General features: G+C 37.5%; 1 protein-coding gene across 1 annotated transcript in view; it reads right to left on the bottom strand.

Moving 5' to 3' along the window:
• The window catches only part of LOC139725255 (phosphatidylinositide phosphatase SAC2-like), an 80449-nt gene that overhangs the window by 13561 nt on the left and 43193 nt on the right, over window positions 1-23695 (bottom strand). Inside the window, exons 4-9 of the mRNA XM_071636347.1 lie at window positions 14338-14463; window positions 10807-10879; window positions 4395-4528; window positions 2340-2526; window positions 1631-1810; window positions 977-1169 (exon numbers count right to left, since the gene is read on the bottom strand). Coding sequence (XP_071492448.1) covers window positions 977-1169; window positions 1631-1810; window positions 2340-2526; window positions 4395-4528; window positions 10807-10879; window positions 14338-14463 — 893 coding nt within the window. The remainder of the gene's footprint in view (window positions 1-976; window positions 1170-1630; window positions 1811-2339; window positions 2527-4394; window positions 4529-10806; window positions 10880-14337; window positions 14464-23695) is intronic.

The following is a 23695-nucleotide window of genomic DNA, read 5'->3' as shown; positions in this document are numbered from 1 at the left end:
GGGTATAAAAAAGAATTGAACTACTATCTTTCAGCATTCTCCACCACTTAAGGTTGTCAGTAAATGCAAGTCAAAAGGGTTGCAAAGCGTCTTATTGATATGAAAAGCTAGTGGTTTTCACTTGAGAGAAGAGAGTGTGAGGATTTCAAAGCATGCATTAAGACTATCCACTTCTCATGGACATCACAAATTGTAACCGGTAGTTTTGTGCTCTCACTGGGAGTCAACACTCCTCAATGACAAAATAGTGAGAAACTCAGAGTAGTGGTGTGAAAGTGACCACTAGACAAAAGACTAGTGAATTATGTATTGAAGGAGATTTCAAGGAAGAAAAAAAAAAACCTTAACTACCAAGAATTTCTGACTTGTTTTACATGCTGAATATTGCATAACAAACATGCCCTTTTTTATCATGGCTACTTACTAAAACACTGAATAATCAGTGTTTATTTATATCAATGAAGGCTAATTTGTCAATCAGTTACAATATTAAAAACTACTCGACACATGAATCATTGATTTGAATAAAGTTGAATATTTCCATCATAGACAGTAGTGTAAACATTGTGGAATGTAGAAGAAAGTGTTGCACTGAAGAAATTACCTCAGTTGACTGCAAACATATCAGCCAATCAAAAACAAGGATTTCTTGAATGCTTTCCTTGGTCAGATTCATACATTTAACTTGTGAACCCTGAATAAACAGGCCCCTCCCAAGCAGGACAAGAGGTTACTTAAAAAGAAAAAAAAAAAAAAGAATTTCAACAACTGTAAAGATTTTACTGAAAGATGGAAACATCTTTAAGGTTGTTTGCTTTTTTTTTTTGGGGGGGGGGTGTAAGGGAGGAAGGACATTATTTGCTTGTCAGCTTGCTTCAGAATATGTTTAACCACTGTATCTTTTTGAATACTCTTTACGAACAACAAATGGAATAAATCTTTAGCAATACAGTTGATAGACTCAAATGCTACTGACCAGTACTCGTGGAAGTCAAAAGTGATGTAGGTAAGTTTGGAGCTGTCATACATCAGTACATGTTTCATGAAGGCAGAGCCTACAATGGCTTCTCTCCCTGCCTGCTCAATCAGGCTGACGATGGCAATGTGACGGTACAGCTTCAGCTCCTCTTCAAAGTGAGTCTTAAATGCTTCTTGGGTCTCATCATCGTCTAGAGAAGAAGGTCATAGGGCAACATGAGCTTCAAAAGGAAATACATCCACATGAGTCATTAAAGCTAAAGTAGATTGATAGCTTCAACCCATATCAACTCATGGGGGATGACAGTGAACAACTGAAGTAGCAAAGATATGACCTAGCTTCTTCAATGCGGTGCAATCAAACAGATCAGTACCTTCCAAAAAAGACTGCATAAATCTCAACAACATTAAGCAAAGCAAACAAAAGCCACTTTCAAATATCAATACATGCATTTACTGTTTATACACACTTTTCTTAAGAAGATCAAGTTCATGGCAATTTTGTATGTCAAAAGGACAGTTTTCTAAAGAGAAGCATTTATCCAGTACACATTAGTAAGAAGTATAGGACAGGTAAACAACAAATTTGTTTTTACATGTACTTCATGACTTTATCACGATCTTTGATAAGAAGGAGTATTGTAAATCTTGCCTCGATCAATTCTAGGTGGGGGTTTATACTTGATCCCAGGCTGACTCCAGAAGACTGGCACTGACCCTCGGACCTGGACAAATGACACAGAGTGCTCTGCTGTCTGTAGTATCTGTTCTGTCTCTACGTAGTTGGCACATGCTCCATAACTATCAATGCCCCTCCTCCTGTATCTAGTCCCTGAAACATTAGAGGAAAGAAAGAGTAAGCCATAATGATGTTGGTGAGTCCACATTTCTCTAAAATCTCTCAAAAGCAATTCCTCTTTGGTGAGGGAAATCTGTCTTCATTCCATAACATTTCTCTTTATTACTTTTTGTTTTAAGACAGAGACAAACTCTGATCTTAAGATCAGATATTATATCGCATATACAAAGTTGATATATTTCACATTGATTTCATCTCATAGACATTTTTATTCCAATGAAACTACACAAGAATGCCTTGACAAATTACAAGCAAAGATCATCTCCCATCGAGTGATAGCAGACATACTTCATAAGAAAAGGAAACATCATACATTTTGTTACTAGAATTAACACAAATCCCAAGTCTCTGTATGATACAGACATCATATTCCCCTGCTATTAACCCCATTGTTAGAATCAAGTATCATTTGAATCATTTTCAATTTGATGATCACAATGAGGTGATTGTGTTGTACCCATGTGGCAAAAAAGAGAGAGGCAAGAGGAAGCCTGGATCACACCTGCTCTGTACTTGCTCCTCCTAGAGATCAGCATGAGATTAAACTTGATGTCTGAGTCGTCGCTGTCCCCTCCGCTACCTCCACTCTGAGCGCCCTCTTCTGGGCCACCAAAGGACATGCGGCACTCCCGGATTTGGACACACCCTTGGACAACTGGGATGGTCCATGGTTTGGCAAGCTCTTTGTCCTGAAACAAATCAAAGCATAAAACATTCCACTCCATGTTAAGATTGACAAGAGTTTGTCCTGAAGCAAATCAAGGCATAAAGCATTCTGCTCCATGTTCAAGTTGACGTAATACTGTAAGTGGATATTTTCATGTGAGTAATTTTTCATGCTCGTCCTGGTAAGACGACTTTTATGTGGTTATAATTCCACGGAATCAAGACATCAACTACTGGAATATATGGCAAGCCAAAAATATTTTATGCTTTTATTTTTGCACTAGTTTCTGGTTGAGTGAAATGTGCAAAAAATTCCAACACTGAGAACATTTCCACTTTTACAGTATGAGTAACCTAAAAAACAGAAAAACAAAACTTTCATTGAAATCTGGCATAAAATAAGAAAGTTGTTGAAATCTTTCGGTAATACATATATGTCCTTCTTAGAGTCAGCTTTCAGTAACTTTCAACTGTCATCTTTGGCACCATCACGACATCTAAAAGGTTATCATTGTACCCTTAGTTACTTCTGATATTGGATATACAGCTGACTCACAGCTACATAGGGATGTGTGTCTGTCTGTGTGTGTGTGCATTGTGTGTGAGTGGGTGTAAATGGGCGTATGTGTATGTGCGTGTGTGTGAGTGAGTGTGTATGCTGTGGTTTGTAGACGTAGGAGAAACATGTTAAATCCTGTGACAGACTAAATCAATTAGATAGGTATCCCTGCCTTCCTGTCACACGTACATGGCAATCATACATTCAATGTCACACTGTCAAAGGGGATACTCTGAAGGCTAAAATTAGGACACTGTTTTTGGAAATAGCTTCTACAAACTTGTAATCAGGTATCGCTATCATTCCAACATCCTACTACACTATTAACTTTCTCTTTCACATACTTCAATTTGCCCCTCTTTGGCAGTAATCTATTGTTTTCTTTTTGTATTTATCTTTTCTATCTTTCTGCAATGAATTTCAAGATTTCTTCAATCATCACACTTTTTTTCTCCATTTTCCACTAAATGACTGGAAAAAGCCTATGAGCTTTTAGAAAAGTTGTGATCATACTGCCAGCATTCTCCATTTCTAAATAAGTTCTGACTGCAATTCTAAGAAATGCAGAATGACAAATCCCAAATCAAGGTCTTCACTGGCACCCACTCTGACCATCAAAATTGGAATTATACATATATTTTTTGGATTTTCTAGTCACTTCTTTTGACTTTAATTTTCCTGATTGACTACAACATGGTGTAGTCACTTTCAGATGAACAATTCACTAACATACAAATTTGTATATTCAACAGTGTATTGTATGGCTGACTAGATGATGCTTCAATGAGCTACTTTCCATTGAAGACACCATAATGATCTCTCTTCACTACATGGAGGCTAATGTTAAAGACTATGGTGGATATCTCTTTAACATGTTATTGTGCAGATTGGTACGCTCAAATAAGACAGTGATTGCATTGACTTTGGAACCCTTTTAACACATTAGTGCTGAGCATGGGTTAATTTACCAGTCTCCATCAGTGCCTTATGTGTGGGAATTTCCTCCTCTACAACCCCTCTTTCTCTACCCCAACATCAGTCAAAGATCCTCCAAAAAAAAAAAAATACAACAGTCATTACCATCTTGTTCAATTCTCCCCTCATACAACCACTTGATCTGCATGCCAGAGAGGTGATAAAGATGATTGTGAAACAGTTGTACATTGTGAAACAGTAACACAATTAAGAGCAAAGGATTGAAAATGAGAACTGAGGAGAGAAAAAGGGAGCAAAAACAGTCGACCACTGAGACATAAAGGAAAGCGAGGATGGGGGAAGGAGGATACAGTACACAATATTTCTGTTAATACAAAAGAAGAGAAAGTATATTACCTGACAATCCAAGACATCCTGTAACATGTGTTGGTTCCAGAAAAACCTCTCATCAAATCCAGAGTTTTTGTCATTAGTGTGTTGTCTTTGGATGGAGTTCGTCAGGTCACCTGTTGGGCTATAGTAGAACCAGTCTACGACAGGTAGGTGATAGAAGAAGAATGTTTAGTTACCTATCAGACACAGTGAGGATTCATACAGTCATACAAGAAATAAATCATCAATGTGTACGACTTCAGACTACAAGCCAGCTGGTACATTAACATGAGCACACTGGGTTGGAAGTAGGGGTAAAGACTAACTCAGTAAAATCTGAGAAGAGTCCCTCCTATGTTTTGATATTAAAATCTCTGGCAATCAAGATCGCAATAACAAAATTAAAGTGTATGAGATAACTTTTTACAATCAATTCATGAATATTGAGACAGAAAGAGTGAGTAACTGTAAACATAGAAATATCTGTGGTACCGGTACATTGATTTTTGTGGATTTAGTTCTACTTATGGCGAGCACGAATTCTAAAACCCACTAAAATATACAATTTTTTATGTACACTTTTAACAGATTGAATCATGTGCTTCATCAGCTGTAGTACATACATGTGTGTGTGTATGTCGAGTGCTGTGTGTGTATGTGTCCTGATATTCATTTGTGCTTGTGCGTGTAAGCTACAAAGCTTTCTGCACAGGCTGTACATTCAAATGGATCATTTGTGTGTATACCGCAATCAAATGTGAGTATACCGGTACTCAATACTTGTGTACTGCATAGTTGTCTGGAGTGAGGCATGATGCACAAACAAATGTACACATGTTGCAAAGTACAATAGCAATGAGTACATGTAGTTCATCGATTTTCATGGATGGAAATGTCAAATCAAATTCTATCTTTTGTAAATTGGTAGAAAACATGGGTAAACAATTAGACAGTGTGAATCTTAATAAGAACTTGTGAATATGTTTTCGACACTTGCAATAAATGTTATATAATCACACATTTTTCATCTATGATGAAATTCGCTTGGAGGTGGGGGATATCAGGTAGCCTCATTTGAACTTATTATGTTTCCTCCAAAGTTTCAGCTGCCTTTGATATATAGTCCATAGAAATTTAGAAAATTGATACTAAATCTCAGACAGCACAAGTTCCATGATAAACAAGAAGGTACGAAAAGGGTTATCATTTTTTTTTTTTTTTTTTTTTTTGGGGGGGGGGTTGGGGGTCCTTTAAGTGTGTAAGTCCCCATCCACAGAGCAAAGGAAAATATTATAAACAGAAATTCCTGTCGCACTCTGCAGTATACTTTTTTTTATAGATGCAGAACAAGGATGAGATATTTCACAATGAATTTAATGTTCAGCTAATGTTTTTCATTGATTTTCCTGCCATTGCTGTTATCATAATCACTTAATATCATTACACTGACATTATCACCATCACCACCACCACCACCACCACCACCATCATCATCACCATCATCATCATCATTATCACCATCATCATCATCATTATCACCATCATCATCATCACCATCACCATCACCATCACCATCACATTCACCACTACCATTATTACTATCACCATCACCACCACCAAAGCAATCCTAATCATCATCATAATGGTCATTTCCATTACTACCATCGTCATTGCCATCGCTAATGCCATCACCATGACTTTCATTACCATTGTTTTGGTCACCATAATTTTGCATAATTCCTCATTATGGGGGTCCTACAGACCACTTTCTCTACAACGGGGCAAAAAGAAATATCAGAGGAGGATGGTTTTCTGTGACTTTCGTAAACAGTGCTAGTGAGTAACTCATCCTGTATGAACTGCACTTGATCTTTATACACTATGACTACATACAGTACACACAATAGCCTGCTCAGCAAAGTGTATACTCATTCATTATTGAATTCTTGCCCAGTTAATTTATGCCAACAGCGGAGCTATTGATCTCGATTGATTCCACCAGCACACTAAATTATACACTCGCCTTTCAGCCATGGAAGCATTATTCAATCAATGAATGAAATGACAGGACAAGATAATGCACCAGTTCATCTCTTCCTGGCAACGGACACTTTTTAAATTGATTGCTATCTTATATCGTGGGTCCATAAATCACAAGTCTGCATCTTTATATCTGTAAAGTAAAGACAATTGATTAAGTGTTTGGGGGGCATTTCACGATGCATTTTGCCGGATGTCTTTTCTGACGAACTGTTATAAGCTACTGAAATCCTTGTTGGCTGAGTTCAGAGCAAATTTGTCTGAAAAATATCCAACCAAAATGCATCATGAAATGCCTCCCTGTTTATCCTTTGTCATGCATCACTTGTTCGTAAAATGAGGTAGAAGAAGCCAGAAGTGGATCAAAGAAGCAAGGTGATGGTGACAATAAAAACCAAAGAAAATATATGGTTTCAGTGTGCCACTGATAAATAATGTCATTGCACCCTGTAGGAGTGTGGGGTAGAGGGATGAGATATACTGAGACTGCTCTACAGCTCTGCCTCCAATCTAATGATAGAAAGAAATAATATAATGCTCACAAATTATTGCACAGTGGGCAGGGATTGGATGTCTCTTCTATTTATGTCTAAATTACTTTGCTTTGACAAGGAGCATAATGACAGTATCACCTTCAATGACAGTGTGTAATACAGTGTAAGGGAACAGCAGCAACCAGGGAGGTCCCCCTGGCAGCAACTGAGGAGCTGAGCAGTAAAATTCTATCACAAAATACTGTTACCTCCACACACAGGTGCAAGTTCACTCAGATGAGATATAAATTGAAAGAGGGACAAATGAATCACTGTATACGCTATATATTTCGCGGGGGTTTTATTTTCGTGAATTTCGTGAGTCGGGAGTTATTCGCGAAATTAACAACACGCGAAAATATTACCTTCCAAAATGAATCCCTTGCCTTGATGATACAAACATTTCAGTACTAGTATACCATGTCATGGCTTACCGAACAGACCATACTGGCTAAGCTTGTTTACGTACATATAGCACGTCCACGTCTACTTACGAATACTGTAAAGAGCCAATCCATTATCGCAAGGGGACCACTCGTCAGAAATCTAGCGCGATGGACTTAACCACTTAAAAAATGTTGAATTCTAACTTATTAGTTCGCAGAGTTTGGTATTTTTTTTTCATGCAGTGTATAACTAGTATCATTCTTATTTGCTAGTAAGTTGAAAATTCACACTTTCTTTGCCACTTCATATTTTTTCTGGTCCCCCAATCGCGAATTTAACCACTCGCGAAAACGTGTGACAGCGGCAATTCGCGAAAATTATAGCATATACAGTACTATCAGACAGGTTGCATACATGTATCTCAGAAGGAAAATTTCTCAAACTGATCCCAGACTTTGACTTCAATGACTGACTCTTCTTCCTTGATAAGTTACACATACAAAATTTATCGCCATTTCAACATGCTTCGGAATACCCCCATTCTTATACCTAGCATTTTCTGCATCTTTCCTCAGCCCTACGGATACCTGAATAGGGACCACATTACTGGATTTTCTTGTTTGTTTGGAGAAACAAGGCATTATACTGTAGAGACAGTGAGGCTTGATTGGATTCAGGGAGATGAAAGTCTCCAACTCAATCTTTCAGGAGGAAAGGATGGTGTTTTCACACTGACAATGAAATACTGCAGTAATTTGTGCAGCATTTCATTCTGTGAATGCAGATACACCACATAACACATTGTAAAATACCATGGTATAAATTTAGGGTCTGTGGCAATTCAAACTATGCACAAAATATGCATTTGAGATTTGAGAACGCATCCTATCATAAAATACCACCAATCATACAGCAGTGTATTTCTCACATAACATGACACACCTCTAGTCTTCTTCAGGTTGGAGATACGCAAATGTGCAGTGCTTACCAGAATACTACTGGTGGTATTTTATAAATTAGAATAAAACTAAGTAAAAATTACTAGTACAGTATCTATTTACTGTGGTATTTCACAGATGAGAACGGTGGTAACACATTACCAGTACTGTGGTTGCAAATACCACAGTCACTAAAACGTGAATGCGCCTCGGGCTCAAATATCATGCCCTTCTCACATAAATCATGTCAGTGTTCTGGGAAAGAAAAAAATTCAGATGTGAACAGGTCCTCTGTGTGAGCTATCATGACAAGCCGGGATAGGATGGATTATATGTACAGATTGTATTTACCCTAGAATCAGGAGCAGGAAGCATCTATAAATAGAGGATGCTTTATTGAGCTTGGGAGCTCAATTGGTGCTGATAACAGTCCACTACCCTACCTGGATGACACACCAATGTGTGAGCATGTGTGTGTGTGTGGGGGGGGGGGGAGATTCAAAGACCACATGCCCTTATGACATAGCTTGGCACTGAAGTGCGTACATGCACTACGCTGATTACATATCCTCACCGAGCAAACTTTAAAAATCATGAACAGCTGGGTTTAAAAGCATGGGGCAGAGTTCTGGGTCAACACAACCCACAAACACACACACACACACACACATGCATGTACACATTCTCGTACGAAGCTTCAAACACTGAAAAATAGTTTGCTCTAGGTAACTTGGAATATTCCATTTTTTGTTTCTGAAAAACAATTTCGTATTTTTTTTTTTTTGGATAAATTGGCTGATTCAAATTGACAAGTTTTAAAATTTAACAATTTAATCTCAGTTAATTAATAAATGTTAGGCTTCACGTAGATTACAGGTACACACGCAGCAACTGAAGACATGTATTTATTTTTTTAATGGAATTTTCCCATTTGAAAAGTGAGAGGTACTACGTGACAAGCAGTTAAAAGTACGATTGCACACTGTCAGCAATGAGCCATGCAATCTTGTTCAAGCAAAAATGGATAGCGCACTACTGATGTCAACAATTTACACTGACTCCCATGTTAAACTCATCAACTCATAGATTTTGCACCATTGCACGCATTTGATGTCACATTAAACATAACTTTGCTGCAAACATTCAATGCAATTAAGCATGCATTCAGTTTACTCACTTTACTTACACAACTTCAACCACTCGCTTTCGCATATGATTGACCATACCATGCCGCCCATTCACAAACTTAGTGATAGACAAGGTACACTGGTCAACTAGGTTTGGCCTCCTTGAATACCAGAATAGAGAGCCTCTTTGTTTTTCACCTTGTGCGAAATCTTGTACCATCGCAGTGACGCACTTGTGACCATTCACAATTTGTATGATATGCAAGCACTAAAATACATAATGGGCAGGCGCATTAAACACCCCTTGCTATGGCACCCCTCGGGCCTTCTAAGGGCGCTTATTTCATTTGTTTTAACTGCTCTCAACAAACAGGCATATATGCCTGGTGTGAAGGTATCCCAGATTGCCCAGAGCTAAACTTACCAATGCTCCAGATTGAGGCCGTTTACAAGAACACACACACACACACACACACACACACACACACACACACACACACACACACACACACAAGTCAACAAATGCACAATTCTCCAGCAATCATATGAAATGCATGGTGTATCACATTAATGAAATTACATTGATACCTACTTCCTGAAACCTAAATGGCTTTTTCTTTTTTTTTTCTTTTTTATTAGCTTTGAGAGCTCACAACCTTCAATACATTTCCGCGACTTCCCTCAAAATTTCATATGACATGATGGATATTTTGTCAGCTTTGTTGCTGACACCTTTCAACCTTTTAATGTGCAATGTTCGCACAGATGTCTGGAAAATAATTGTCAATGATTTTGATAAAGGAGATTACCTAATCCCTTGTGTTACCATGGCCTTCTTGTTGAGATGAGACACACTGCTTAATACCTAAGTACTAGTAGGCTTTTACAAAATTTTCAAAGTAGGTCAAGTTTGGATGGATTACTGAATGCTGATGAAAAGCATGGCCTAGGCACATACAGGATTAATTCGATCTACTGTACTCGTTATGTCTACCATCAATATGTGGATCTTGAAATGACAAGAAACATGTGGTTTTTCATTTGATACTGCCTCAGAAGGCAAAATTACACCATAAATTATGAACATCTCCACATCACGTCATCAGTCCAAGCATAAACAGGACTATTTAGTGGAGCTGATACACAAGTGTCCATTGGGTAATGGAAACCCACATCAATCTTACATGGTGTGGATGTGATGCAGAATGACATGGAGTGTCTCAGACTTCCAGCCCACAGTTTGAGAACAGAGAAAAGGTCAGAAGAACCTTGTTCTATTTTCCTCTTTCAGGCTACCCTTTAAGGGCAGGGGATTTAATGGAGCATTGGGTAGTGTAACAGTAGGAGGGAGGGTAGATGGGGTTCCTTGGGAGTAGAGATGAGGTTGCCATAGATCTAGGGCCGGTCTTACCTGACTCAGTAAACATACGATTGAGCTCCTCCAGGATACGTCGCTCAAGTTTCTCTCGCTCCTTGACTTCTTTCTATAAATATAGCAAGCAGAGAAAGAGAGAGAGTCAGAAAGGATGTCCCATGACAGAGGGACAGATAGAATGACAGAGAGAAAAGGAGTGAGATATAAAACATAGAGGCAGAAACATACAAAGATAGACAGAGTGAAAAAAAAAACACATCAACAGAGAGAGAGAGAAACATACATACACACAGACACAGATAGAGTGAGAAATAAAAACATCAACAGAGAGACATACACACACAGACAAAAACGACAACACACAAACAAACAGATTCGAAGAAGGAAAGATTGAGGTAGGGGAGAAGACAAATTGACAGGACAGAGGAAGACACATTAAAACACAGGTGCAAACATTGAGTACGGATGAATACAAAACAAGAAAGAGTAAGCAAAGAGATTTTTGACAAAAAGGAGAATAATGAACAGAGAACCAGGATTAGAGGAAAAGAAATGAAAGAAAGAGGGGATAGAGTTGATGGGGAAGAGCATAAAAGAACATACATTGTAAGAAAGAAACACTGCAAGATTTATTCATGAGTATACTAAGTTAATCATATGCCTGAAGTGTGATGAGGGTATGTACAGTTTGTGTGTCAGATGGCTGAGCCTGTATCAGAAAGCAGTCAGTAGAGCGCACAAATCATATTACTTCCATCCATACCTCCCTGCTACATTTAATGAGGTCAATGACTAAACATTAAATGTGAATAAAGCTAGGAGATAGTCTACAAGTGTATGCCTGGGGATGGGGGGAGACATAATGAGCATGATATTCCCCAGGCCAGATTCAATGAATGAACATCTGGGGTTTTTCTTGATATCATCAAACCGAGAAAATTCAGCTGCAAGTGACTAAATGTGTACCCATTGCAGAATATGCATGCTTACCAAGAAGTAAAAATATAATATTAATATTAATAGTAATAATGATAATAATAATAATAATAATAATAATAATAATAATAATAATAATAATAATAATAACAATAATAACAATAATAATGATAATAATAATGATAATAATAATAATAACAATGATAATAATGATAAATGAATAAATAAATAAATAAATAGACAAAACTGAATAGTGAAAATAAGAAGTGATATTATTGACTTTTATTCATTAAGACTAAAGACAAAATCAGACTAGCAGAAAGAAAATGGAAAAAATCAATCAGGATTATGTTGTTTCAGTATTTTTTCTCACATGTCAATTTTGGGGCCAAACTCAGGAGAGAATAGCAATCAGGATTATGTTGTTTCAGTATTTTTTCTCACATGTCAGGCTGTTTGTCCTTCTGTCTGTTGGCCATTCTTCCCATTACTCTTCTTTCCTTCACAAATCTAGCTGTCTTTACAAGTGATCCTTCTTCGATTCAACTTTCTTTTTAAATCTCTCCCTTCAGTAGAGGCCATACATGTACATACATGTATCTCCACACCACCTTTATCTTTGCTGTTTATCTCATTTCCTATTGTTTCCGCATTGCTTTTATCTTGAAGGTGATCGTGTTGTAATGTGATAAATGACAGCTAAAGGCAATTACTAAAACATGAAACATGTCAGTTTATAAATAGGCTACAGCTAAATTGATAAGAAGTTATCTATTCATATAGTGATTAACTGTATAATGTTCATGACTGGCTAAATAAATGACAATTTAAAAAAACAATGCTTAATAAATGCAATTAACAACAGAATGAGAATGATAATGGTGTCAGTACTAGTATCATTTAAAAACAAATACATGTAGGTCAAATCCGTGGGGGGGAGGGGGGGTAGAAGGGGGTTGGAAGAAGGACTTGGCAATCATTTGCTATAACCTGTAAGCAGTCACTGTCACTGCAAAATACAATGTGTTGTAAATCTGGGAGCATGCACCCTTTGTGAGGACATTCACAAAGTGTGAATGCAGTCGAATGATACCATTTTTGTTAAACAATGGAAAGGGCTCTATTTGAATACCAACCATCATCAAAGTAGCAAATCAAACAGATAAACACATGTACAGGCATGTGCATGTACATGTTAATGAAAGTATGTAATATAACCTGGTACTAAAATTCAATAGTTCTTTCAAACTACATGTTGTAGTCACACATCAGGCAACTGTGACGTCTCTTCTGCACACATTGTGTATAATGTGTGTGTATGTGTGCATGTGAGGAGTCAATAGGTTGGCTTTCTCTTTGTTCTCTTCCCGACCTCTTTGTGACCCACTCCACAGCAAACCAATATTCAAGGTGATTTTTCTCTCAGTGTTTACTTACATCAATACAAGTCTTTGCAAGCAAAGCATTTTGAATAATTACTGACAAGTAATGGTTATCTTTAATATATGCTGTCAAATTGAATGCAGCTTCAGTTTTTACTAATCTGTGTTTTACTCTTCACAATAACAGGTGAAAAATTGATCTTTTTTTCCTTGAAGTAAATACATATCTGCTTTAATACAAATGGTATTATCAGTGAATATTAGTTCTGTTCAAACGGTGATCCCTAACTAACTTCAAGTTCAGCTAACTTTGAGGACAAGCTTGTAGTAAAGTACCGTGAAGACGCACTCAAAGTCGATGATAGGAACCAAAAGATTTCTCAGGGCTAACGCTCTATCCACAAGCTGCGGGGGGTCCTCACTCATAGTTAAGCATCGTGTAGACACAATAATCAACCAATTCGAAGGTAAATGTGATCTCTCTGTAAACCCCCCATTCCCTGTTTAATGGTTCCAGGCTAGCATGCCTGTACAGTGACGGGGCATTAAACTGCACATTACCTGAATATGAGACCGTTCTGAAGCAAATAATTTTCACACAACAATAGATACATGTATATAATGTACTCTTAAATGAATCCCACAAGAATTGGAACAATCATCCCCCAGCATTCCCACTGATTCCCACTGATCAGTTACTAGCCATCCCCTTTAACTTGAACTGTCTGAACGTAACTAATGAGGGGTTTTCAAACCCAAGTACTAGTATTAGTCTTGCTAATAAAACACTCACTGAGAAACTCTGAAAAAGAAGTTCAATGCTTACATGTAATCACTATAGGCAGCACAATGTAAATCTCTGTCATGTATTATCTTAACTGCCCACTAGTACTCTAGACTAAAACAGCTTGCTGAATATTGCATATTTTGGATGCATGTAGACACTAATAAATCAGAATATTTGGGGTACTTGGTAGGCCATCTCTCTGTCTTTTGGTCTACTGCGTGAAATGAGAATATCACATATAAATTGTACACTTGGTAATGTGCTTGTCAATCCCTCCTGCAAATAATTCACAAAGATCGAAGAGCTACTTGAACCTAATGACAGAGAACACAGCAGACTTATAAAATGACACATTATACAGTCTTGGCCATGCATGGATTACGTAGTTTTGTAAATCATAAATGTATACGAGTATTGTGCAGTGACTTGAGTTCATCCACAGGGGACATGACTCTGCTGTACCTTCTTGACTTGGGCGGCAGACTTGATGGTATTCCAGGTCTTGGCTAGGGCTTTCTGCTGGCCCTCGACTGGACCAAGAATCAGGTTAGTCTTCTGTTTGATGCCAAAGTGGTGCTTGTCACATCTCTGCACATGAAGAAGAAGAAGAAAAAAAGAAGCGATATTACAAGAATCTGAATGTGTTGGCATAATAAGTCAATTTCACTCATATTGCTTTCAGTTTCCCTACATCAGTACCTTTACGGGACTATAGCCCCAGTAAGACTATTCGTAAGTGCCCATGGTTTCACTTCCCAGAATTTTGCTTTAAATGCAGTTTCGGCAATCTGGCACACACTTTTTGAGAGGTTACCAGTGAAACTTCCTCACCTCTCACAAAACTGCACATAAGTGTGCAGTGTGGCCACACAAAGCTGAAATTTAAAGAAGTTTGTAACATGATTACATCCCCTTCTTTTTGTTTACACACAATGCACATTATTTTGCTTGCTGTTGTTTGTATTTTCTATACTGAAGGAGGGCGTTCAGTTCTTGTCCATGTGGAGCACGTGTCAGAGACCGAAACTACATACACAGTTGTATGGGTAATTTCGTATCACTCATACTACAGTGTGTCTCTAAAAAAAGTAAACCCAACTTCAACGGCAAATTTTCAGAAAACTATAAAATATTTACACATTATTTTTTCATGGTTAGATAGTCCAATAAGTCCTCTGTCCAATGATACCACGTAGGTTATGTAACTCTCATGCATGATTGAGCATGATTCAACTTAGTGAATGGGTGTGAAATCATCACTGTGGCAAGTTCTGTGATCAGCATACTTTCTCACATTGTACCAGATGGCTCTTTTTGTTGGAGGCTGCCTGTCGGGGAACTGCACCCAAAAAGCCTCTTGAACTTCCACGAAACTTCTTGTTTCCTGGTATCGAGTTACCAGGAGTACTCTCTGCTCAATTGTCAACTGTACCATGTTTGGAAAGCATGTGAAGTGTGCCTGTGTCAGGAACAACCTTTGCTGAAGTTGTTATGTAATCAGAGGCCTAACATGTGACAAAAATTTAACTTTAAATATGTCCTGAATGCATGACAATAGCAAGTTATAACTTGCCACAGTGATGATTTCACACCCATTCACTAAGTTTAATCATGCTCAGTCATGCATGAGAGTTACATAACCTACGTGGTATCATTGGATAGAGGACATAGGGTGGGATTTCACGGAGCACGCGAACGATTTGCGAAGGACGCGAATGACAAAATCCAACATTCGGAAAAGTTTTTCTCCGAATGTTTTCCGACAATGAAGCCGAAAACTATTCTTGCGCAATTTGTGCGAAGTTCCCACGACGTATGTGCGATTGTCGTGTGTATCATTGCTAAAGTACAGCATGTTACGTACACGAAGAACACGCGACGGAAATGCGAACAACGAAACATTTTCAATAATCATGGGAGAAAATGTAGCAAGGAGAGGTGGAAGCAAGAAAAAAATCAACTCAAAAAGCTTTCTTGAGTTGATTTTTTTTTTCCTGTATTTCTCCTTTCTTTTTCTCTCATTTCTCTATCGTGTGTTTGCCTACATTTTTTTCCCCCTAGGACGTATCTCCACTAGTAAAGCATTTGTTCCTTTTTTTTTTTGCAGTTCCTCCAACACATAATCTCTATAGTTCAAATGAAATTTACATACTTAAAGGGAAGGTATTAAAACCCAAAGAACAATGTGGAGTGAGTGAAAGCAGCAACATTAGTAGAACACATCAGTGAAAGTTTGAGGAAAATCGGACAATCGATGCAAAAGTTATGAATTTTTAAAGTTTTGGTGTTGGAACCGCTGGATGAGGAGACTACTAGAGGATATGACGTATGAGTGGACAACAATACAAAGAAAATATAAAGGAAATTCAACAAAAATTCACTTTTCTAGAATTATGAAAGAGCAATGGACCAACCGCTTTCAGAAAGCAGGAAGAATAATTGCTACCCTGTCAATATCAAGTTGATGGAATTTGTAATTTTCATGAAAAATGGATTTTTGCAGAATTTTCTTTATATTTTCTTGGTATTGTTGTCCACTCATACGTCATAACCTCTAGTAGTCTCCTCATCCAGCAGTTCCAACATCAAAACTTTAAAAATTCATAACTTTTGCATCGATTGTCCGATTTTCCTCAAACTTTCACTGATGTGTTCTACTAATGCTGCTGCTTTCACTCAATCCACATTGCTCTTGGGGTTTACCTTCCCTTTAAGATTGATTTTAAGTGTATTCTGCGATTTTTTTTTGTATATCAAATATTCTTTCTCTTTGCTAGTCTTTAATTTCTTTCGTTACTATAGTTGTTAATATCTAATTGTTTGATGTTTAGATGTATACTACGATTTTTATTTGTAGAAAACGTACAGGGCATACATCCCTCAAACGTGCGCTAAACGTTCGCGAGAATGTCTCAAAAGGTACGCGAACAGTTCGCGATTACGTCGTAAAATGATCGGAAAAACTTCGCAGATTTCGCGTAACATACGCGAGACATTCTCCGAAGTTTCGGAGTCTGTTTGGGGTTTCACGAACATTTTGCGAACATCGCGCGTGTCTTGCGAAGGTCTTGCGCATATGACGAAGCTTTAAAGACACTTTCGAGAACAATTCACGAGCAAATCCCGACTAAGTGTGCGGAAAAGGTTCGCAAAAAATTTCAAACTTTTTTGAAATTATCGCCGAAGTAAAAACGACATTCGCGAACAATTGACGACGCTTCCGAACCCTCACGTTTGTTTGGCGATCTTTTGCAGACTAAAATGCGAATGCTGGATTTTGCCATTCGCGTCATTCGCAAATCGTTCGCGTGCTCCGTGAAATCCCACCCTTATTGGACTATCTAACCATGAAAAAATAATGTGCAAATATTTTATAGTTTTCTGAAAATTCGCTGTTGAAGTTGGGTTTACTTTTTTTAGAGACACACTGTGTAGTTTTTTCGGTAGTGCGATCGCGCGCTAAAACTTCTGAAAGTTACTGGAAAGTAAACTATGCATAGTTTCACATAGCCTGACTGCAGGTACATGTAATGTGATGTTTGTGTGGCAAGACATTACTCTAGGGGTGGTATTCTGTAAGGATCCTAGGACAGCTCTCGCTCCTAAATACGCGATTGGTATTCTGTAACACCGCGCGTAGGAGGAGAAATAGGATAGTGACGTCAGGGATCCTTATTTCTCTCCCAGCTTAGGATAGGGGCGTAACTTGATATGTTAATTAGATATAATTAGATGTTAATGAGATCGTAAGATAAGTGGTATTCTGTAAGCACAAGTAGGATCAAGTTTAGGAGCAAAAATAAGGATAGCCTCTAGGCAATCTTTCTCTGGCGCTTTATGCCGGGCTATTGCGTATATAGGCCATACTGACGACCTACTGTCTCTTATTTTGTATGTTCATGAACAAGAAAATAAATACATGAATCGTATAACAGAGTTATCTGTTCCTCTCATAATGAGGATTCTAAAACTGCAGTCTACAATGTTCGAAACAATTGTATTCTTTATCTAGCTGGTATGTGTTTATTTGTTTGTTGTTCGCCATTTTCAATTCAATTCACACTTCATTAATTCGGCACAAAATAAATCAAAAGTATATTATGTACACAATAACAACAAAAGCTATTATTATAATTATCAATATGGTAACAATGATAATCATTATTAATATCATTATTATTATCATTTCCATTATTATTATTATTATTATTATTATTATTATTATTATTATTATTATTATCATCATCATTATTATCATCATTATCATTATTGTCATTATTGTTATCATTATCATTATGCTCAGCGTCGGCCCGAACGTCATGCGGACGCAGTGCAAGTAGCCTACCTTCGCCGCCCTCATTACGTGACCCTCGAAGTCGTTGCTATGAAGATCTAGTAACCAAAGAAAAAGAAACGTACGCAGTGCGCTTCTAGGTCGCGTGTAGAATATGAAAAAGTACTAGTAACGCAACGATCCATACGCACACATTATTGTTAAGACGTACGTATAGTGTGTGACGCAACCCGGTGACTTAACAGTCTATACTCGTGCATGGGTTAACTTTTTTTCTCAAAATGTAGTGAACTTACGTGTTCATACAAGGATATCATGGAGCTACAGTATAGTAGCTCCGTGTTTATATCTTTGTTTAATCTATCAGTAATCTCCTTTATTTATTCTGTTATCATTGCCCACCATGTAAAAGATAGGGGAGAGCTAGCGGGGTGAATTAATTGGGACAAAAAACTGTGATTTGATGAATTTTCTCGAATAACTTTCTGATATTTAGAATGGGGCACACATGTGAAATCGGACCCAAAGACTTTTGATGCTAGCCACATAACGGGTTGCTACGCTATATTCCTGTAAGTGTCGTATTTGTGTTGTCTTTGGTTTGTTTGTTTTTTTCCCTGGGAGAAATGGAACATTGGTTTGGTTTAAGTGGGACAAACAGTAACTATAAGCAAGACATTATTATTACAAGCATATCGATCATAAAATGATGTGAGCACATGTGTGTGTGTATGTGTGTATATGTGTGCATCTATTATTATTATTTTTATATTTAAGAAAATCTTATATATTTTATAATAACTTTGAATTAAGGGCAGAGTTTGGCATGCAGTGATGATATCCCAGTTTACCCCAACTTCCTCCAAAAGTTCAAAATTTGAGCTAATTTCTGCAAAAACTTTAAATGCAAATTAATGGAACTCGTAAGGTCTACATTTATTATGGTGGGCTAAGTGCGTGCTAAAGCTTTGATAATCGAAATTGTATTCTTAACTGTAACATTAGACTGACAATACATTTTTAACTCCTCGCACAGGAGAGCTGCGTGAAGCGCACTCTTGAGCAATGTAGATCTTGGGCGCGCATTGCGTAAAATTAGCCAGATGATTGGCTTATAGATACTGCGTCGGGCGTGTCCTGTCTTTCCTCATTAATATTCATTATTCATAAATGACTGTCCTAGGATAGGCTTAGGACAGGCTTACAGAATACCGATTTTGCCTGTCCTAGGGGTATCCTATTTTCTGTCCTACGCGCGCTCCTAGGATCGAAATAAGGATCGCGCTTACAGAATACCACCCTAGGAGTAGGAGCTGCTGTATTCTTAGCCAAGTTATTTCAACATGACAAGTTCTTGGCAAACAAAGAACAATCCCCATTCGCCATTATCAAGACGTAAATTACAGGTGATCTACAAGTGCGTGTGCAGTGCACCGCAAGGGCTGCTGAGAAATAGACAGACAAATCAAGATGAAGTCCAGCCATCAGTTCTCAAGGTTTTCAGTTATATCATCATTGTTATCCACATGCAAATACTACAGTTCTGTGGAGAAGGATTATATGGGAGTATTCAAGACAGTCCAAACACATGTCTAATTATTTACAGAGTAGTATTTAATACAAACTTCTTTATCACTCGCATCATATGTGACCTTGTATCACAAAGCCAACAGTAAATTGCACAGTCTGATTTTCCGTGAGGTCTCAAAACAGATGAAAATGGAAAACCTGGTCAATTTTCTTTTTTTTTTCTATATTTTCTGAAAGAGCAGTTCTTTTTCAATATATTTCTAAGTTTGGGATCATAAAACAAATGGGAAATTGTCTTTATTGCAGCTTTTTCTAGAATACTTTGTTTAGGTCTAACGTACACGTTGTACATGTGTACATTGTACAAGCGTAGGCTTTCTCAGATTTATGGATTCAGAGCACCAGAAACCCTTGAACACTTCTCACTTTCAACTCTAACAACTTTGAAAGGATAATGTTATTGCATTGGGAGTTAGCAATGGTCATGAATAGAATGAAATGACCACCCTTAACTAAAAAATTCATGTCTGACAACTTTTTGGTGGTTTTGTACTGCAGGGTCATATACAAATTGTATACTGTACATAAGACTGAGGGTAATAGGGATATTGAGATGATGAATTATACATGTTTTTCCAACATGGCACAATACCTAGTACAATGCACACTGTACACAAGTAAACCTGTTAATTTCTGCTTCTTTTTGCTATTAAGGAAAAGTTTGGTGAATGTACAGCACTGTGTTGTACAGACACCTTTATAAGAAATAAGAGTATATTTCCGATGTCCAGTGAACACTACCTGTACACACATAACTATCTAGACAGATTCATTCCCCCTCCCCCCCCCCAAAAAAAAAACAAACAAACAAACAAAAAAACCAATGAATAAAGGTAAAAAATATGAATTTCAACGCAACATATTTTGCATGATACTCGCTCTCTGCATTTCCCTAATCCAAATTAACTAACAGGCTAATACTCTTCATCTCAACACTTAATAACACATCTTGTCATGTCTCATTATATAAATTACTTACTATGGCCCATACTGTCAAATTGGAAGGTCTGCTAGCTTCATCAATGATTTTAACTACTTTTTACAAACAGTAAATATACTCATATTGACATGAACACCATTATGTAGTACAAAATAATATCAGGCTCAAAAAAGAGCAATCTGCCCGTCTATAACATTTTAGGCATACGATGCAAATGCATTGTATGTACAGTTAGGCCTACATGTATTCTTAAAGAAACATGAATTACACAAGTGAAATCTTGCATTTCACTACAGATGAGAAATTGAATAACACTCTATCATTGCCATCCTTCCAAAGTAAATGTTGAATTAACTTTATGTTTCTAGCTACTGTAATTGTCATTCTATACTGCAGTCAACACATAAATAAATGGACTCATAGAAACCACTAATTGCCCACTTCATCTTTAATAACCTTGGGACTACAGACATGCATTTTTATAAATCTGATTAGACACCACCACCATGTTCAAATCCCCCCTATCGATGTAATTTAACTGGTTCCAATCTGTATCATGACTACAATATCATATAACTGCTCTGCCTTTCAAACATCATGCACCAGCTAATGTGTGAGTAAGAGAGAATTTAATTGGTTAATAGTTGTTTATTTAACACACTTCACTCTCAATGAACCATCTCTCTCATTGATTTCACTCATCTATAGCAGTTGATGCCAGACATAATCTACATTGTATGTTAAAGATCAGAGTAGTTTAAGGACAGATTTCTATTTTCAAAGAAGCCATTGTGGGATATGTACTCCAAACAGTTGAGAACACAGAGTTTTAATCAAGTAGCAGAGTAGACTGTGCTGTCCTGTACAAAATACATATCAAATTCACAACATTACATGTGTCAACAAACTGGTAACAAAGCATGAAAGCAATCAAATAGCCCTACATGTATACCCACAAACACTGATTAAAATAAGGAACCAACCCAGATGAAACCATGAAGGCATGTTTTACACACAGTAGGAAGAAGCTCATTATGTGTCAATGATTTGATAACTACAGTTTCTCAAACCTCTCCAGAAATAACTTGTGTTATTCTATGCCTTCATTCACATGATAGTGACTTGACAGTAAGAGTAAGGCTCAGCTGGAACTTTGCCCTTCCCCCTCCCCCCCCCCCCCCCATACCAGATTTTGCCCTTTTGACCTGCTTCATGGCAGAGTGGTTCATTAATCATTCGCTGAATATACACTGTAGTGAAGGCAAATCAGTGCTAACTGTTGAAACGTGTCCAAAACTGTTTTTGACATCCACATTATTGCAAGACAAAGAGAAACACACACCTGGAAATTTGCTGTCACATGAATCCTAAAGAATTTAATTTTCTACTTCATTTCAAGTTTTAGGGAAGAAAATACAGAGATACATGTATTTGAATAGCAAATGAAAACAAATAGCAAATGAAAACAACTAGCAAAACTACATGTAAATGTACTGTACATGTAAGATACATTATGTACTAAAATGGCAGTCATTGTAGGCTGCAAACACACCGAACGATAATACTGACTTGATTGAATAGCTTTTCTTGTTTGTTTGTTTGTTTGTTTAGCAAGGGCTAGAGAATACCTCCTTGATGGCACACTTACTGTACGATGTTACAGTATAAGGATGTGTTGCTACATGGTGTAGGCCTACTGGGTACATATATTTGTTCTTAAAAAGAAAGCCAAACTTTTCTTCCATCATATTCATTTCAAATGCAAATATTCTGTTGGAAACCAAAAATATTGCAATGCATGGTAGCGAAACCAAATATTCATCTTTAACCAGTGTGTGCATTTAAAGACTCACAGGTAATACACACACACATACACACACCCACACACACACACTGAACATACATTGTACAATTACTTTGTTTAGATTTCATATGTGGACAAACATCTGCTTGAAGAAATTAATGTCACCAGTACAGTACAGGTCAACTCTGCATGAGCACCTGTGAGTTACTCAGTAGAATCCATTTCAATTCTAGCCTGATCACACACTGCTTTAGCCATCCATTAGTGCACACACATTTCTACCAGGAAGGTGGGCAGCATGGACGCTGTACTTCATCCTCTACTGGAGTGCTCCAGTGCATATTGTGCATGAGTTGCCATGGAAATGCATGTCTGCAAATACAAATCTCCCATAAAAAACCTGCCAGGAGGGAAGAGTGTGAGGGACAATCAGGAGAGGTGAGGAGAGTAAACAATACTAACTGGACACAGGAATGACGGAGTCAGTGTCTGGGGTGGTGAGATCTCCATACACACTATCAAGCAGACTGGAAGAAGATCCAATAAATGCTCATGAACATACAGCCTGTCCTATACCAGATTTTTTCCACTATCATGCATCCAATGCATTTGTCCTGCAAGTGTGAATTTTTTTTTTTTTTTTTTTTTGTGGGAGGGGTCTTATCTTAAAGGGAGTTGACAAATTTTGTAACCAATTTACTATAAAGAAACATATCACTGATTATAGGATAAATCTAAATCATTTATATAGGATAAGTCCATGCGATAAAAGATGTACTGGCTAATGCGTGTAGGCCTACCAAAGCCATTAGGGCCTATATACATGTACAAAGTATTTCAGTTGAGTTGACAAATGAACATGAATCAAAACATTTTAGCCCACTCACATCAATCCCCAATTACATAAAGGCTTGGTATGGGTATGACATGGTGTAGCAGCACTGACATCACAATATTCACTTACACACAAACACATGCACATACAATAACAAACAGACAGACCAATGGCCTTGTCATGTACACAATTACACATCTGCTCTTTAATAACAGATAAGATTATTACCTGTCACACTGACAACCTGCTGTGCACACACCAAGTTTATGCCAGTTGTATCGTGGATTAATTACTCTATCCAACATACACACCTTGTAGCATGTGTCTACAAACATGGAGGTACACATTTGGATAACT

The sequence above is a fragment of the Diadema antillarum genome, unplaced genomic scaffold, assembly GCF_040938485.1.
Source record: "Diadema antillarum isolate AM-2024a unplaced genomic scaffold, OU_Dant_1.0 seq00000029_RagTag, whole genome shotgun sequence".
In the NCBI taxonomy this organism is placed as follows: domain Eukaryota; kingdom Metazoa; phylum Echinodermata; class Echinoidea; order Diadematoida; family Diadematidae; genus Diadema; species Diadema antillarum.
Note: the sequence above shows the minus strand (reverse complement) of the source record. Positions and strands in the feature narration are given on the sequence as shown.